Source organism: Cygnus olor, chromosome 19 (genome assembly GCF_009769625.2).
Source record: "Cygnus olor isolate bCygOlo1 chromosome 19, bCygOlo1.pri.v2, whole genome shotgun sequence".
NCBI lineage: Eukaryota > Metazoa > Chordata > Aves > Anseriformes > Anatidae > Cygnus > Cygnus olor.
The window spans coordinates 12,130,058-12,149,049 of NC_049187.1; the positions used below are offsets into that span (position 1 = coordinate 12,130,058).

At 38.2% G+C, this 18,992-nt stretch overlaps 1 protein-coding gene across 32 annotated transcripts in view; it reads right to left on the reverse strand.

Moving 5' to 3' along the window:
* GARNL3 (GTPase activating Rap/RanGAP domain like 3) overlaps positions 1-18,992 on the reverse strand; it is a 57,987-nt gene that overhangs the window by 21,122 nt on the left and 17,873 nt on the right. For 8 of the 32 annotated variants that reach the window (XM_040531427.1, XM_040531446.1, XM_040531428.1 and 5 more), the window contains 13 exons: positions 18,174-18,243; positions 14,758-14,832; positions 13,239-13,338; positions 12,738-12,856; positions 11,851-11,915; positions 10,653-10,716; positions 10,374-10,400; positions 9,918-9,993; positions 9,195-9,293; positions 8,544-8,647; positions 7,278-7,386; positions 5,676-5,721; positions 2,579-2,685 (listed from right to left, as the gene is read on the reverse strand). In XM_040531427.1, coding sequence (XP_040387361.1) covers positions 2,579-2,685; positions 5,676-5,721; positions 7,278-7,386; positions 8,544-8,647; positions 9,195-9,293; positions 9,918-9,993; positions 10,374-10,400; positions 10,653-10,716; positions 11,851-11,915; positions 12,738-12,856; positions 13,239-13,338; positions 14,758-14,832; positions 18,174-18,243 — 1,061 coding nt within the window. Of the gene's footprint in view, positions 1-2,578; positions 2,686-5,675; positions 5,722-7,277; positions 7,387-8,543; positions 8,648-9,194; positions 9,294-9,917; positions 9,994-10,373; positions 10,401-10,652; positions 10,717-11,850; positions 11,916-12,726; positions 12,858-13,238; positions 13,339-14,757; positions 14,833-18,173; positions 18,244-18,992 lie in introns of those variants that run through there. The other 24 variants (XM_040531440.1, XM_040531457.1, XM_040531439.1 and 21 more) reach the window with 7 other exon arrangements.

Below are 18,992 nucleotides of genomic sequence, written 5' to 3' on the forward strand. Positions count from 1 at the left end.
AGTCCATCCCCTACAAAGAGAAAGGATGAAGGCAGAACAAGAGACCACCCTGGCTTAACGATGAGCTTTTGGGTATGCATAGGAGCAAAAAAGAATCATATCAGCTATGGAAAAAAGGCTTAAATGAGTACACTGAGGACTACAAGAACCTTGCCAAGACCTATGCAGAGATGCAAACAGGAAGGCTAAGGCTCAGGTAGAAATGAAATTGGCCCAAAATGTCAAGAACAAGAAAGTACTCTTCAGATACATGAGCAACAAGCAGCAGCACAGAGAAGACGTAGGCCCATTGCTGAACAGGGCAAGGATACTAGTTACTAACAGTGCTGAACAGGCAGAGGCTCTCAATACTTTCTTTTCCTCTTTCTTTACCAGTGTAGCTCACAATCCAGATCACAGTATCAAGTAGCTCCAACAACACCTGTGTTGACACACCAATAGTGGTGGAAGGGCTGGTCTGCAGATAGTATGCAGGGCATACACTCATACAAATCTATGGGTCTGGATGGAATCCACCCGTGTTAAGATGGCACAAAGTGGTGATCAATGTTTTTTACTCAAGCTGGCAACCTGCCACAAGTGGGGTCCCCCAGGGACTGACACTAGGGACCACGCTGTTCAACATCTTCATAAATGATCTGGATCGCGTGGTTGAAAGCACCGTCACTAAGTGTTCTGATGACACTACACTGAGTGGTGAGGTGGACACATCAGATGGGGGAGTCATCTTACAGACAGACCTAGAGAGGCCGGAAGAGTAAGCAAGCAAGAACCCTATGAAGTTTAACAAAGCCAAGTGCGCCTGGGATGGCATTACAAAAGAGCCCAGCACAGGCTAGGATCTGTGCCTGGGGTGCAGCATTGCTGAAAGGGATTTTTAGGTCCTGGTAGACAAGATGAATATTATTCAGCAGTGCACTAGTGCTGCAACGAAGACAAATCAAATCATGGGCTCCATCCACAGAGGCATTACTAGGAGAGAGAGAGAGAGATGTGATCATCTCACCCTACTCAGTGGTTGTCAGGCCACACCTGGAGCACTGTTGCAGTTTAACCTGGCAGGCAGCTAAGCACCACACAGCCATTTGCTCACACCCCCTCCCCACTGGGATCAGGGAGAGAATTGGGGAAAAAAAAAGTAAAACTCGTGTGGTAGAGATAAAGACAGTTTAATACAGAAGAAAAGGGGCAAAGAAAACAAAAGAAGTGATGCACAACTCAACTACTCACCACCAGCCAACCAATGCCCAGCCAGTCCCCGAGCAACAGTAGCACCCCCCATAGCCAACTCCCCCCTAGTTTTATTGTTCAGCATGACATCATGTGGTATGGAATACTCCTTTGGTTAGTTTGGGTCAGCTGCCCTGTTTGTGTCCCCTCACTGCTTCTAGTACTTTCCCAACCTCCTTGCAGCATGAGAAGTCTAAAAGTCTTTGTCCAGTATAAGCACTGCTGAGCAACAGCTATAACATGTGCATGTTATCAACATTATTTTCATCCTAAATCCAAAACACAGCACCACACCAGTTACTATGGAGAAACTTAGCTCTATCACAGCTGAAAACAGAAGTACTGTCCAATTCCAGTTCCCACAATTTGAAAGAGATGGGGTCAGACTGAAGAGGGTCCAAAGGAGTGACACGAAGATGATCAAAAAGCTGGAGAATCTGCCATATGAGGAAAGACTGAAGGAATGAGGTCTTTTCACCCTGGAAAAGGCTCTGGGGTCACCTCATCACAGTATTCCAATAGTTAAAGGGTGGCTACAAAGAGAATGGAGGCTCTGCCTTCACAAGGATCCACGTGGAGAAGACAAGGGGCAATGGGTACAAGTTGTACCAGAAGAAGTTTTGTCTTGATATAAGAAAGTGGTTTTTTGTGTGTTTTTTTGTTGTTTGTTTGTTTGTTTGTTTTATAGTGAGATCAGTCACTGGAACAATCTCTCTGGGGATGTGGTAAAACTCCCATCATTGGAGGTTTTCAAGATGCAATTGGAGAGGTTGCTAGATAATCTCAGCTTCCTTTTGGACCAGATGATCTTTTGAGATCCCTTCTAACATGGGTTATTTTATGATTCTATGATCAACTCCCAAATATCTCTTTATGGCTCATTTAGAAGCGTAAGTAAGGGTCAAGGAAACCTGGAACTGAATCACTACAGAATTAAAAAGGTCTTAAAGGTGCAGAAAGGCAACTATTCAGCATGCATTCAGAAATACTTATATTTTCAGAGATGCTAACCTAACACCTTTTATTACTAAGTATCAAGCAGCACTATAAATTATGTGAGATCTCAGGTTCCTATAAGAAAACATGAAAATATATGTGGCTGCACATTCTACATATGTAAAGGTCAGTTTAGATCTAGTAGTCTGAGAAGCATAACTGCATAGAAAATAATTTTTGTGTTCATCTGACTGGACCTGGCATCCCATCTACTTTACAGATTTGGAAAAAAAAATTGTACAGAAGAGCAGCACACACAATAAAATGTATTTACGCTTTACGTATCATGAATTTCAATTTAGTAAAGTAATTATTTAAAAAGTGTTTCTAGCAAAAGAAAAAACTGACTTACATTTCACTAACAAAAAATCCCTGAATTCCTGGTGATTTGTAAACACAGGGGGGGATGGAAGTGGAGGCCCAAAGAGAGGAACACTTTCTTCTGAAAATATTTTCAGCCTAGTGAAAGAACAAGTATTTATCTGTGTTCAAAGCCATGTTCAAAAACCACCATTTTTACAGACAGGAGAAAGAACTGGAAACAATTATCTGGGTATGTCTAAGGTAAGAATTTCCACAGGTCTAACAAAAAACAAGCAAACAAACAAACAAGCAAGCAAACTCACTCATAAATGGGCATTCATTTGGAATGAATTGCTTGAACCAAAATTCTGAATCTTTTACATGAACATTGGGACAATAACAATTACAGCAGAACTTTGCAATTCTACTCATAGAATAATGCTGTTAATGGTATTGCCAAAATCTAGTCCTTTTCAAAAAAAGCTGTAAAAGAACAGTTCCTCACCTACAAAACATATTCTCCTTATAGATTTCCACCTTACCTGTGCATTAACCACACTTATGAAAGATGCGATTCTTTCTGAGTAACACCAGAAACACCAAACTTCCACTGATAATTATCAACTTTTGGAGCTAGGCAAATTTATGGTTTAATTAATGCAGTATCTTTAAAATAAAAAAGGTTCAGGTAACTTGTGTTGCAGAAAAAAAAACAGCAAACAAACAAAAAAATGGATTCATAGATTACTATAAAGATAGCTCAGCCTATTAAGAATAAAAAAACCTTCCAAAGCAAGCCAGAAATTATTACGTTAGAATAACGTGATCAGATCTGAGCAGCAGCTTCTGAAACCATGGACCATGGTTGGTATCTGTGGTCTATACCGTGCATGGAGGAAAAGGCTAAAAGAATGCCTTCCTTCAACACTTTAACTGTATTTCTCAGCTGTCAGAATGAGATTAGTTGTTCAAAAAAGGACTACTGCCAGGTGATCAGTATAAGGCATATTGTTGGTCTCTTTCACAACCTGCCTGAATCCTTATAGTTACGGAATTTTCAGGAAAGGAGGAAGCAAAACCAATCCACCTAATGACCCTGTTGATTCCCGGACGCCATTTCAAAGTCTACCCTGTACACAGCTTCTTTCTTTCCCCTACAAGCTACCTGATACTTCACACAAAGTAACAGACCCAGCATGGTCAATCCTCCTCTTGGTCTTGCAAATGTGGGGTATAATGATTTACAAACAAACAGTTTAAAATTATGCTAATTAACTACTGAAGTCACGCACGGTCACACCATCATTAAAAGTCTGCATTCACAGTCTAACACACTGAGTTCCCCCTTCCATCTTGCAAAGTTTGTAGCTCTGAATTAGCGTTATAGACGCACACATGCATTCCAGTTTGAGGCATAATTTTAGTTTCATGCCCCAAAATCTCCTGTCTAGTGCTAGATAAACCAAATATTTTGATTTCCTAATATAAATTCTTTAGCCATAAGAGACTTCAGCATTTGAGCTTACAGTATCCTGTCCTCAGACATATCTGAAAGTGAATGCAATCCTTTTTTTTTTTTTTTGACCTAAACAGTAAATGATGTAGCACAGTTTCAATAGAAGAGGGATTAGTACAGACATTGCTACTACTTTGAAAAGGAGAAATAACAGTGCCAAATCTGTGTCCTACGCTGAGAAATGCAGTACACAACAATTTAAGTCAAAGGGCGGCTCTTTTATTTGTCTTTACTGCTTATTCTGTTCAAGCCCAAATTGAAACCCTCGCATGAGCTCAGACAATGATATCCCTCTGCAATTCTGCTTTTTCAAGACTGACAGATATCTCTGGCATCTCACCATTAACCTCAGGACAATAGCTGGAATGGTTAATGTGGTAAAAGCCACTTCGTTCATTTGTAACTTGTTTACATGTTACATGGGCTGCAGCCCATGGAGAGGGGACAACACAGGAGCAGGTGACCTGGCAGGAACTGCTGTCTGTGGGGGACCCATGTCTGAGCAGTTTGTTCCTGATGGATGGACCCTGTGGTATGGACCCATATTTGGAGCAGTTCTTGAAGAGCTGCTTCCTGCTGGAAGCCCATACAGGATCAGTTCGGGAAGGACTGCATCCCATGGGAGGGATCCCAGGCTGGAGCAGGCGAAGAGAGTGACCGTGAAGGAGTGGCAGAGGCAAAGTGCTATAGACTGACCGCCGTTCCCCTGTGCCATTTGAGGGGAGGAGATGGAAGAGGGTGGATGGGGGGAAGGTGTTTTTAGTTTGTTTCCCTTGTTTCCCATTTCTCCATCGTGCTAGTAATAGGCAATAAACTCCTCTATCTCCCTACACCGAGTCTGTTTTGCCCATCACGATAATTGTTGAGTGATCTCCCTGTCCTTATCTCAACCCTTGAGCCCTTTGCATCATATTTTCTCCCCCTTTCCCTTTGAGGAGGAGCAGTGAGAGAGCAGCTGTGGTGGAGCTCAGCTGCCCACCTGAGTAAAACCATCACATCATTAAAGCCTACAAAATGCTAGAATGCCGGAATGCTTGCTGTTGAGATTCTGCTGAGAGCTAACAGACTCAGACTTGGATAGCACAGGACTCTCTATGTGTGAGGGTCCCACAGCTAACTGAAAAATACACTATTTGCCAGCAAAATTTCCCTAGGTTTTAAGTATGTGATGACCAACTGTACATCCCTTAAGTATTCCGAAGATCCCTAAAAATGAGCTGGTTTGCTTAGCTACAACCGAAACCGGACCAGTAAAGATCCACTACACAGCTATCACAACATCATGTCTATTTAACTTTCATCATACAGGTAGTTCACTATGTCATTGATCTCATCAGATCAGAATCTTGCAGACATATCTTCCATCATTTTTCACATTTCATCTAAAAGGTACTTTTGTTTTGCCCCCTTAGCTTATGACTGTTCCAGAATTTCATTATTCTGATTGTTAGAAACACATAGCTTAGAACCAATTTACAGTTCTCTGCATCTAGATCCATACTGTCTTTCAATTTTAAAAGTTCATTTGGCTTCCAGGCATATAGACAGGTGGACAACACAAAATGTTTTCCCATTACCTCTAAACGATCAGAAATTAAGTATGAAATGATTAGTTACAATCAGAACCTACCTGTAACTATCATTCTGCTTATTATATCTCACTAAGGCAAAAATATCTGTCATTCAGTTAAGGAAATTAATCCAGTACTAATAAAGCTCACATGTATTTTAATTTTAATCTGTTCCTGCAACAGATTTAATAGTAGTCAAGCATAATAATAAATGTAAAGACAAAATATTCCAGACCGTACATTTTACTACTATAAAAGGGGTCAATTTAAAAAATTGAGCTACTACCACAAACACATACTTGTTGCTGTTATATGAAGCATAAAGTGTGCTATATAGTTCTGTTTTTCATGTTCATATTTTATAAACTTGAGATTAAAAATTATTTCAGGTGACCAGAAAAAAAAAAAAAAAAAACACAAAAAATGATTCCTAGCTTCTCTTATGCCGAAACTCCCACTGAGGAAAAATAATCCCACAAAATAATTTTGCTATCAGAGTTGTAAGAAAATAAAGAGAAAGATGTAAACTGGAAATACACAAAAATATATTTAAGATGCTTGAGAGCATACTCTCTAGACTCTAGCTGGCACTCCAAAAGAGTAAAGATCTTCTGTAAGCCCTAAGTCATATAAGCCAGACTTGCACAGACATTTCAGGTACGTTGGGACATCTGAACTGACACTGGCTGCCTTTATTTGATTAACTCAATCCTAATCTACCTGTGTCATTGCTGTATAGGACAGCACACTGAAATATCTGCATATTTAACTTTTCCCATTGCAGAAGTAACAAAAAGGGGATGCTATAGTATGCAAGGTGAGTAGGAAGTGATAGAGCATGTTAAATAAGTTTTGAGATTTACACATTTCACACAGACCAGCCCCTGTATTTTTTATGGACACCTTTATCCCTGGCTGCTCTTAACTGAAAACATCAGGAAGGTGATATGACTCTGCGGACCACCTGTGTATTACTTACAATGACCTAAACAAGTCCGTATGGATATAGGACACATCCTGAAATGGCAGACGTTAGGTACATTTCTCAATAACGCCACTCAATAGGAGAATCATGTACCTCAGGGAAAGAGAAATCCCTTTATAGGCCACACCTTTCAAAAAGTTTTCCAGGACCATTTTTCTGGTGCTGAGTAACACCTCAGCACTGGAGTATTCTGATCAGTGTTTTCCATTCATCAGCTCATTTATTCCACACCATCTTCAAGATGCTTAACATCATTGTCAGCAAAATGGACAGTGGAATCGAGTGCACCGTCAGCAAGTTTGCTGATGACACCACGCTGTGTGGTGCAGTCGACATGCTGGAGGGAAGGGATGCTATCCAGAAGGACCTGGACAGGCTTGAGAAGTAGGCCCGTGTGAACGTTGTAAAGTTGAACAAGGCCAAGTGCAAGGTCCTGCATCTGGGCTGGGGCAATCCCAAAACAAATACGGGCTGGGTGGAGAATGGATTGAGGGCAGCCTTGATAAGAAGGACTTGGGGGTGTCAGTTGATGACAAGCTCAAAATGCGCGCTTGTAGCCCAGAAAGCCAACCATAAAATAGTTCTCCCTTCTCTAAACAGCATGTAAGAGGGATTAGGGTAGAATTAGAAATAATAATAATATTCAAAAAATATATGTATATAAGAAAAAAGATACGTGTAAAATGAGAGCGAATCATGGATGGCTTGAATGCTGGAGAAGATTCTTCTCCTTCCTGAAATACGATAGTGACAATGTCATTTCCAATATGCCGCTTCCTTTCTACCTGAAAGAAAAATAAAGAAGGAGAGAAAAAAAGCAAAAAGAAAAATAGGAAGGAAAAGACAGACACAAGGATTTAAAGGAGATCAATGCTTCAACAGTTCTGTGACAGAACCCTGAAACAACAACTCCTAATCTGTATGCAGCTCAGGAAATGCCAGTCTTAAGAAAAAGTATCATAAATATGATTGAAGACAATATAAATTACTAACTACAATTAAGTAAACTTAGCAATGTCATGTTGCACATACAAGGCAGCTGCTAAAAGTGCAGCTATTTTTTTTCTTTCCTTTCCTTTTTTTTTTTTTTTTTTTAAGTTAGAAAAGCTCTCAGAATTTCCAAATATTAATATTCACAAATAGAGTATGGAACACATAATATTCCAAAAAAGAAAATCCACCACTTGAAATAAAAGGAGAAAAACACCAATCCTATTATTCTTTAAAAACAATAAAGGTCCTCTGATTTCTGCTGTGATCTTGTCATCCAAGGCAAAAACATGAGAAAACTGACATGGAAATAAAAAAAAGACATTATATAATCTAATTATATGATTATAATAGTTGCCTAAAAGATTAATAAAACAATTTGTGAGTAATTTTAGATATATCATTATGGATGTGCTTATAAAGTGTTGTGGGTTTTTTTTCCTTCATAAAGGTTCAAGCAATGGATGAGAGCATATTTGAACAAGCACCCCAAGAATCCACCTAGTCCATCTATGAGAGGGCAACAGCAGTGCTTTACAGCAAATGCACAGAACTGGTCTTTAACACGTTCACAAGCAGAGTTTCTTTAAAGCTACATTAATTACTACCTGAGTATGAGTTGTACGTTATGCATGTGCATATTCTGATAATTCAGAATTAAGTCTAATTTCCAGTCTTCATAAATTCTTTGAAGGCAGTGACAACTGCAGCAGTGAAGTTCTGCAAGTCATCTCAGTACCAGACTATTTAGTAATTTTTAAATTAATTAAATTTGAAATTCTTCACAAAAGTCTTAAGACTTGTATTTCTAAAATATTAACACGCAAGAAGATTCCCTATTTTAAGACGTTTTGGAGTTTATGATTAACTACATTAAAAAAAAAAAGGAAGGGAGAACGGGGGGAGAACGGGGGGGAGAACGGGGCAGGAGAGAGATGAGAGAACCGTGTACCTGCTGCTTGTTCTCTCTAGAATACGGCAGCATGGTTGAAACATGGAACATAATTTCATGCCCTTGGTAAACTGTATAGATGGAACAGGTTCCTGTTGTATCATCTGCAAAGGAAGACAAGATTCTTAGTAGGAATGTATCCTTTAAGTTTTTTAAAGATTAAAAGATATTTCAGGTCTTTCTACGAAACCTTCTTTAGTCATCCCTTTTTCTGATCAATTTTAGAACATGTCCACGCTGCATGTTTTTGCGCAGATGTCTAAATCTGAGTTTGCAACCTAGTCTGCATATTCCCACAGCTAAAACCTATGACATCCTTCACCTAACCTCCTGAAATCACATATGGGCATTCAAACCATGATGCTTTACTGTTATGAAACAACTAATGTCTCAGGTTATTCTCCACTCCCTTACAATATAAAATGAAATGTTCACCTTAAAATACAAGTTACATATCTTTTCTTCCACTGCATTACATACCAGTGATTTAAGCTAACCTGCTCAACTGTTTCCTCATAAAGCACAGCATTTAACATGCATGTGAAAAAGTTTTTGGAATCGTATTATTTCTTCAACAAATATTATGCACATGCAGTAAGCAAAATCTTTCATATTGTAGCCCCTGCTTCTTTGCCTCAGCTGAGTTCTTACTTTTTGTGTCCAGTCCTCCTCTGTAGCCTGTCCAGCCTTTCAAAGTAATTGTGTCGCCCAAGAGATGCAAAAATCTCTGAAAGCTCTCACTTCCAGTTTCTATACATGGAAGGGAGAAATGTTACAAAAACAAAGCACATGTAGTAATAGAACACCTACCAAAGATTGATTAAAATACAGGAACAGATCCTGCCTTCAGGACATAAGGACCAGAGTTTAAGCTGAATTAGTTTCTTCTCATGTCATCCAGGCTTTCTACCCTTACAGAAAGGGCATCCCAGCCTTACAGAATGGCAGAAAAAGGATCACCATGCGACATTAAACACCGATCTCTTTTGCTAACTCCACAACACTGTTCAAGTGCATAGAAGAATGAGATCACAAAACCTTAAGAATGAAAGAACTAGAAACAGTGACTTCTTGCAGGTAACAAGAGTCACCTCCTTCAACTGCTTCTTTTTTTTTTTAAATCTTACTTTGTATAGTCTATTTCTAGAAAGAAAATTTCATCATTTTCCAAGCTGTAACATTAGGTTTCCTATAGCAACCTTTCATAGAAATAGAATATTCTTTGCTACAGTTTTTCCACCCAATATGAACATGAAAACCTTACAAAACTACTGTTAACATGATCATTATCCACTGTCTGGCTTCCACGTGCTCGGTATATGGGCAGTAGCCGATATTTTTAATAAAAAATTAAGGAAAAGGTAAAAAACTCACCATTGCTGAACATTTCATCATCTGTAAGCTGCCCATCCTTAGCGTAAAGGACTCCAAATTTAAAATTCACAGATCCCTAAGAAATAAAACTAAAGATTATAAGCTAAACAGGCAAAAGACCTAAACTAATGCTTTCTCTAAGGAATTTTAAATGTGTAACTTTGTATACATCCTGCACATGTGAATATATATCTCATACCAACTCCATTACATGCACAAATAACAAGCACCTAATATTTTACCTTTGATTATAGACTATGAATTGTATGACATACTTTTTACACTGGTGTTTAAAATGATTTTTGATTTCATATATTGAAAACTAATACTCCATTTTTTTATTGCAATAAGCAATCGACTGGGAAGTTGTCACAAAAGATGTCAGTACAAATATAACAAATACAGCTATATTCTTTGAACAAGTCTATGAGCTAGGAGTGGTAAGCTTACATTTACCTCTTGCTCTTCAAGAACCAATAAATCCTGCAAATAAAACAGTTTGTTTAGCACTCTGGCATTAAAGGCAACACAAATAAAATGATTACATCCTTGTGTATTTAAGTTTTGCTTTGAAGTGGCCAGTTCAACTGATAAACGAAGTTTACTTTTTAAAACCCCTAATCCTCATTATTATTCTGCTGAAACAAACAAACTAGTAATATTTATGCTTAATTATTTATTTTCCAGAAAATAATAAAGAAAAACAACTAAGCAAAAGAAGAAATGACCACTTACCTTTTGTATCTCGGGATGAAAAATTTCCCTTGGGCTCTTCTCAAATTTCTCAAGACTCATAGCACTGAAATGTAAATGAAATACTGTGTAATAGAAAGGCAAGCATACATTTCAACATTAAAGCACTAATAGTTGCAGTTAGAACTGCTTACAAAAGGAATTGTTCAAAGGCCCTGTCTTACATGGAATGTATTGTGGAAACAAAGATTGGTTTTGTTTGGAAGGGACCTTAAAGATCATCCCATTCCAACCCCCATGCCTTAGGCAAAGACACCTTCCACTAGACCAGGTTGCTCAAATCCCCATCCAGCCTGGCCTTTAACACTTCCAGGGATGGGGTATCCACAACTTTTCTGGGTAACCTGTTCCAGTGCCTCACCACTCTCTGAGTAAAGAATTTCTTCCTAATATCTAATCTAAATCTACCCTCTTTTAATTTAAAGCCATTACCCCTTGTCCTGTCACTATACTCACTGACAAAGAGTCCCTCTCCTGCTTTCCTGTAGGCCCCCTTTGGTACTGGAAGATCGCTATAAGGTCTCCCTGGAGCCTTCTCTTCTCCAGGCTGAACAACCCCAACTCTCTCGGCCTCTCTTTGTAGGAGAGGTGCTCCAGCCCCTTAATCATCTTTGTGGCCCTCCTCTGGACTCGTTCTAAATACTTCCATGTCCTTCTTGTGCTGGGGGCCCCAGAGCTGAATGCAGTGCTCCAGGTGGGGTCTCACAAGAGTAGAGTAGATGGGGGAGAATCACCTCCCTCGACCTGCTGGCCACGCTTATTTTGGTGCAGCGCAGGATATGGCTGGCTTTCTGGGCTGTAAGTGTACATTGCCAGAATCATCATTTCTTTTCCACAATGCTAATCTCCAAGACTTTCCAAACTTCTGCATTTTAAGTACAGAAACCATTAAAACCCTGCATGGATGTCAGGATTAACTTTATACCTGTTTTACAATTAATTTGAAAATAGTCCCTCTGCCAAAGAAATGGTCTGAGAATCTTTGTCCATTCTAAATTGTCACTTTTTCTACTCCAGGACAGGCATTAAAAGCACTTTTTCCTGTCCTCAGTGATTAAGATTTGTAAACCTGTTTTTACTGTTTTTAAAATCATGAAGATCATGCAACACAAGCTCTGAATTACAGAAAGAAAAGATACACACAAGTCTCTTAACCCATAATTTATTTGTAAATACATACCTCAATATAGATTTCACTGATAATGTTTTTGTGGGACTGTAAGGGAGACATATTTTCTGAGTACCCTATAAAGGGGGAAAAATTACAAAAAAATAGAAGACATTACAGGACGTACTGACATTCTCTATACATTAAAATAGGAATGCTGATAAAAACGATTAAGTAAAAAACAAATATCAAGACCATGCTAGTTTTACTTAGTCATATTTACTACTGAATAAAAAAAAAAAAAGAAAAAATGAACACGAAAAGGCATAGGATGGTGCAAAAATATTTTTTAATTAGCTTTTACTACTCTGCCATGTAGGAACTTAAGAGGAAACTCACAGTACAATACTGGGCATTAGGAAGAATGTTGAAACTAGTAGACATAACTATTTCTCTTCTAAAACAAATGTGAACTATGCATGTGTACTAAACAATATTAAATTAATTGCTTAGATAAAGGTCATTATGGAGAGCTAAGTGAAAAGAAAATCCTAAGAAGATACTAGTAAAACCAGTATCACATTTGGCTATTTTCTTAACATTGTATAAAAATATCAGTAAATCAGTAGTATATCACAGCTTAAACTCATCACAGGACATAAATCAAGAACAATTTAGGCAACATTTTTAAAAACAATGCAGAGCTGCATGTAAGAACAATTAGAAATATCTTACATCATACATTTCTGTCATAAAGTTTAGTATACTGTTATCTACTAAGCTAGCTTAGTTTTATCTACTAGGATAGAATTATATGTTCTCATATAAAAGTGAAATCTCCATATACTAAATACTGAAATTTTGTAGAAGCAAAAAAGTCTGTGGTGAATGCACACAAAACAAACAAGCAAGCAAGCAAGCAAACAAAAATAAGCAGCAGTTAAGTATTTGTTTCTTACTGTTTTTCTCCAAAGAATTGAATGGTATTGGGGAACACGCTGATTATTTTGGTCAGAGAGTACAACGGACAGAAAGAAAGGGTTCTTCTCTGCATCTGTACCTATGTAATTTTGATGAACTGTTACAGAAAAATAAGTGTTATGTATTTTAAAGAAAACACACACACACAGGTTTACATGTGGAAATATATACTTATCTGTATATAAATATATAGTTATGTAGATACGTATAAAAGACAAGAGACAGGTATAGACTTCAAGGCCTATAGGGGTTTCTGTTTGTTTTCTGTTTGGTAGCATGGGTTCCGCTGCTTACAGAACACCATCCTCTGTCTTCAAGTTAAAAATACATCAAACAAGAACTTGCTTTGAGTACAGGGCAAAAATGTGTTAGTATTACATTAATGTCATTTTTTCCCCATATTTAAATACTTGCAATTCAAAGCTACATTGCTTTTGCATTGAACAAAACTTCAAATACATTCACAAAAACATTAATACCTTTTCCTAAAAAATATTTGAAATACCATCTTGTATAATATTCTGGATTTTCCAAATGCACATCCGTTCTGTGCCATGTTCCTGGAGTGTAGTCTGTATTCTGAAACAGAATTGGGAGACTGCAGATCAAATGCTGAAGAAAAAAATTGAGAACATAATAGAGGGAAAAGTCCAGCAAGTGTGGCCAATTCACCAGAAGAATTTTAGTTGTATACTTTTTTTTTTATAAAAAGCAAAGAATTATCCTGAATTCAGTTGTTGTGCAGATGAAATTAAAATGTATCTCTCTCTACATATTTTTAAAATAACTTTTCCCTTTGTACCACCATTATAGGTAATAACTTAGTATTTCACTAACAAGCAGATATTTTAATGTGGAGTTTGAAGACCTGGATTTTTAAAACTTAAAAATCAATAGATGAACAGATTTCTGTCCCACAAGTTTCATTTTCTCACAGTTCTTCCTCAAGGACTCCTCACTAAAGCCAATCATGCTGTGGAAGTTTTTCAGCATTCTTTCTGGATTGACTAGTTAATATAAGTTCTCAAGCATGCCTCACTCCCTTTCTACTAAGAGCATATGCAAAGAAAAAGCCATTCTCCAGGTCCATTCTCTATGTTGCCTAATCAGTCGCCCAGAGGATCTCTCTGTGATACAAGATAATCAGCTTTTGAAATGCATGAAACTAAACTGAAAAAACAGTGTACGGAACATGACCTCACAGGGAGTCAATGCAGAAAAGTTTGCTTTAATGCTGTACCCAGTGCTGACGCAAACAGATGATCTGTAACAGTTTATGGTTAATATTAGTTCAATACAAGTTTACCAAGACCTTATGCACATTTCTAGACTATGAAGTTTTATTTCTTCAAGTATTAAGTTGATATTTATAGCTAAAAATGTTTTACAAAGGAAGATAACTCCCGTCCTCCATTTAAGGAGAAATCTAAATATCACTGGAGTGGTTAAGGGGGAACACCATGAGATTAATAGCACAGGAATCTGGAAGGAATGACTCTTTCAGGCACCATTCAGCTTCTTCATCTCTCATTTAAAAGATGAGCATAGCTGCCTAAACACATATAAGAGGAAAAAAAAAAAGCTATAAACTCATCACACTCATGAACAAACTTAAAATCACAAAGGTTAGCTTGAACACTATAGTATCAAGACACCATTGTAACAAAGTGAATTAAAGTCTGCAAAGTGTTATTCAGAGAATAAGACTTTTTTTTCCTTCTAACCTGATCAAATGAGCAAAATATCACCAAAACTAAAATAAATATCATATCTGTCCCTAAAAAGGGAATTGTCAAGATTTTGTACTCTTGAAATAAAACCCTAGACCTGAGGGTAAAAGCCCACCATCTCCCTACTCTCAGATTCTTATATTCTCATATTATCTAACATTTTTAAGACCAGTCCCCTAGTAATTGACTGTAAATCCACCTTTCAGTTGTGAAGAGTAACTGAAACTGATCTATTTTTTGTTTTCTATGAGTATATGTAGCCACTTACCTCATCAGAGGAGCCATTTTCCACACGGAATCTTCCAGCTCTTTGGATGGCTCCATCAGCATCACTAGATATAAGCTATGAAAGAGCTTAAGATAAATGTTCTAGTTCCAAAGACACCAATATGATCAGCAAACAAATCTTACTTGGTTTCTCCTTCTCCCAGGTGTTATATCACTACCCATAGGGATGGTATGAACACATCCATTACCAATTTGACTACAGATTTGGAATGACCCAATTATAACTCTAAGAATGTGTGCGTGGGAAAGCTGTACTTTCTTCTGGTATATCCAGTGCTAATCAGAAATTCTCCTGTCTCAGGTTTTGGCTACACCAACATGCAGAATGCATACAGAGGTACATGCCACCTTCCAGAAACTGATCTTGAAGTTCACTCCTTTCCAAACAATGGCTCTTACAGACATGTTGATTCTACTCCTCTCAGCTTTGCTATGTTTAAAACCCTACTTGTTCGTAGTGTCACTGTGACTAGCAGTCTTTTATTGCATTTATTACATATTTATGTAAGTTTTCAGAAGATAGAAAGCAGTAATAATCTCTAAACATTATAGTCAGTGATGATACCGAACATTTTAAGGTATGCTGTTCAGTATATCCTGCTCTGCCTCCTGCATTTACATCAGAAAATATGGCTTGTTTCAATTTGAAGACTTCTAGAGTTTCATAAATATTCTGGGAAAGGCTGCCTGGTCTTTCTATAAGGGAATCCAGCGATTTCCAGAAGACAAACTCCTTTTGTTGCTAAAAAAAAATCATGAAAAGGTAACAACACATAAAGATAACATGACACTTTTTTCTGTGTTCAACAACATTGCTTGGGATCCATAAAAGGAAGCAGCAGAGAAGAGGAGAATGTTTTTTTTCCCCTCAAAGATCAGCTGGAAATAACACTGCATGTTGCTCCTCTAAAAACTGTAAAAAAGAGATTGTCACATATTATACCAAACTTAAGAAATAGGATCTGAACAATAATAATGCAGTAGTATACCCTTTTTCACTTCTCTCCAGCAATCCATGTTATTACATGATAATACTTTCTCCCTTTGCTTGGTGGAAGAGTTATCGGAATGTTTTGTTCTCTTTGCTCCTTCCTTTGAAGAGATCTGAGACTATGTCAGGAATAAGCTAACAAGGCAAGAACTGCAACAGACCCAGTATGAACTGCAAGAAAAACCTTAGGGACAACTGGTCATAGCAGACCAGTAGGAAGGACATAGGAGAAACTGTTTAGGGCTGAGACAAAACAAATGTGTTATAATAAATAAAAGATAGAAATCATTGAGCAATAGGGATGCCGTTGAGGAAAATACTAAGGAATTAAATATTTAGAAACTTAAAAGGGCAAACACCTTTTTACGTATGTATTTCAAAAGATAAAGAGAGTATTTGGCTTACATGGCAAGGTTTTGGTAGCAGGGGCAGGGGGGCTGCGGGGGCAGCCTTTGTGAGGAGTTCAGCAGCTGCCCTGTGTTAGAAAAGGGCCAGTTCCAGCCAGCTCCAGAAGGGACCCACTACTGGTCAGAGCCAAGCCATGAGTGGCGCAGGTTGCGCCTCTGGGAAAACATATTAGAGAAAGGGAAAAAACTGCTGCGCAACAGCAGCTGGGAGAGAGTAGCGAGCCACCAAGAAAGAAAGAATCCTGAAGACACCAAGGTCAGTGAAGAAGGAGGGGAGGAAGTGCTCCAGGCACCAGGGCAGAAGTTCCCCTGAAGCTTGTGATAAGGAACACAGTGGAGCAGGCTGTCACCCTGCAGCCTGTGGTATATCACAGTGAAGCAGATCTCCATGCTGCAGCCCATGAAGGAGCCCATGCAGGAGCAGGTGGATCTGGCCATAGCTGCCGCCTGTGGGGGACCCATGCCGGAACAGTCCGGCCCTGAAGGACTGCACCCGATGGTACAGACCCACATGGGAACAGTTCTTGAAGAACTGTAGTCTGTGGAAAGCCCATGTAGGATCAGTTCAGAAGAACTGCATCCCACAGGACAGACGCTACACTGGACCAGGGGAAGGACCCTGAAGGACCAGCAGAGATGAAGCATTATGGACTGATCACAAACCCTGTTCGCCTGAACCACTCAACGGGAGGACACAGAAGAGGCGGGGGGCGGGGGGGTGAAGGTGCTTCTGCTTTAGTTCTCGTTGCTCTAGTATGTTATCAATAGGTAATAAATTACATTAATCTCCCTTATACCGAGTCTGTTTTGCCTGTGACAGTAATTGGTGAGTGATCTCTCCCTATCCTTATCTCAACCCAAGAGCTTTTCTTTCTTCATCATATTTTCTTCCTCTGTCCTTCTGAGGAGGTGGAGTGTGAGGGCAGTGTAGTTTAACTCATCCCTTGTTAAACTACCACACATGCTTTCATAAAATACTAGCAGAATTTTAAGAAAACCAATCACAAGACAAGACTACTTGTATGAGGTTACTGTGAATTTATAATTTCCAATATATTTCTCTTTTCCAGCTAAAGAACCAAAATACTAGGAATGAAAGTGCCTCTTAGCACAAAGCGTTTCACTTGCCTTTTTGATTAAAATACCATCTCTAATACATGGAATGTATGGAAAGTGAAGATAGGTACCTGGTGTTCTTGCAATGAAAATTCCAGAAACTAAGCCACCAACTGAAAGCATTTATATTTATAAATACACAAGCCAAGATCTTGAAAGTACAACCTTAGTTAACAGAACATTAATGATTTATTCCTGTAGCAACAGAGCTGGCTTACTTTTTGCGCCCCTCCACACTTACGTAGATTTTATTATGACTTCGTATACAGTGATATTATTTTAACTCCTGACATAGAAGAAATAAATAATTCACAGAAAGAATTTCTACATGAGAGAAAAAAAAAAAGTGCTGAGCTAATCTTTGAAGAAAATTTAGAAAAACTACCAGATTTCAGGAAACAGATTTTTCAATATTCTTATGTTGCCTAGTTCTTTTAATTTTACACCCTTTCCCACTACTCAGGGGCAAGTACACATAAAATGACATGCACACGCCAACACATGAGCACGGATACAGTTTTTAACTCAGATCACCACAAATGCTTCATCAAATATAGCCCTAATATTTCACAATCTTCAGCTTATAGAGGGGAAAAAAGGCTCAATTTCCATCTTCCTGAATCAACTGGGGTAAACAGGGTATTTATATAATATTTTCTGTCACATTAAGATGAAAGATTCATTAATAAGGTTGTAAAACGATTTCCTAGCACACATCTAATTTAGGTAATTGGCAGCCTCTTTTTATTACTCTAAAATTTTCAAGTCCAGCTTAGAAAGCACATCTTCCAAACTAAATTCGAATTTTTACCTGGAAATGAAAAGGATTTGCACTTTGCGTTATAAGGTGTTTAAATTAAAGGATGGGCAAAGTAAACTTACAAGCTCCACAGATCCATAGTGCTTTCTGCTAAACTCTCCACGTCTGCAACCCAGATCTTCAGAGACAGAGCTGGAATAGAAACACTTTATCAGTATACACAGTCAATTAGCCTTAGAACTCCTGCAACACTATATGCTGCCATTAACAAATATCATTCCTGCTGAACGAGGTTTGCAGTGCATAAGCTCATTACTGCAATGAACACTCCTTACAATGTGCTCACTCTAGCCACTGCAGCCTGGTGTTCATACTACCAGCCAAAGGAAAAGAAATGTCTGTGTCTTGACTGAAAGCAAAAACTATGATTAAATATCTAGTCATGATGGAACCAACATAGAGTTCCAAATGTCTACGCTTAATAAACTTTGCTTAGTATGTTGCTGTTTGTTTTTTTTTCTCCAGAAAGTCTCTCTTTAGACTACACACAATTAAATTAAACAATTAGTTCAATTCAAAAGCAGAAAGAAGGAACAGTATTTCATAGATTTCCCCCTCCCATAACACTGACAAAAATGAAATTGTCAGGTAAGCAAAGGGAAGCCTCAAACACCACGTTCAAAATCTACATGCATTATCGCCTATAATTTTATACCATCATGTCCCATTAAGCACATCAGCGTGTGTTTCATGAGCTCAAAACAGACGGCAAATACCTCTGCTAGCTATAAGCACCAAGCCTCTCAAATTTGTAATGGAAGGCTTAGCGGTAGATGTTACAAATACAAGCTAAATAAAGATTTAGATGCAAATATAAAATAAACCTTTATTACCTCATCTAGCAGCTGGGTAGACTATCAACTAAGTCACTCCATCATATT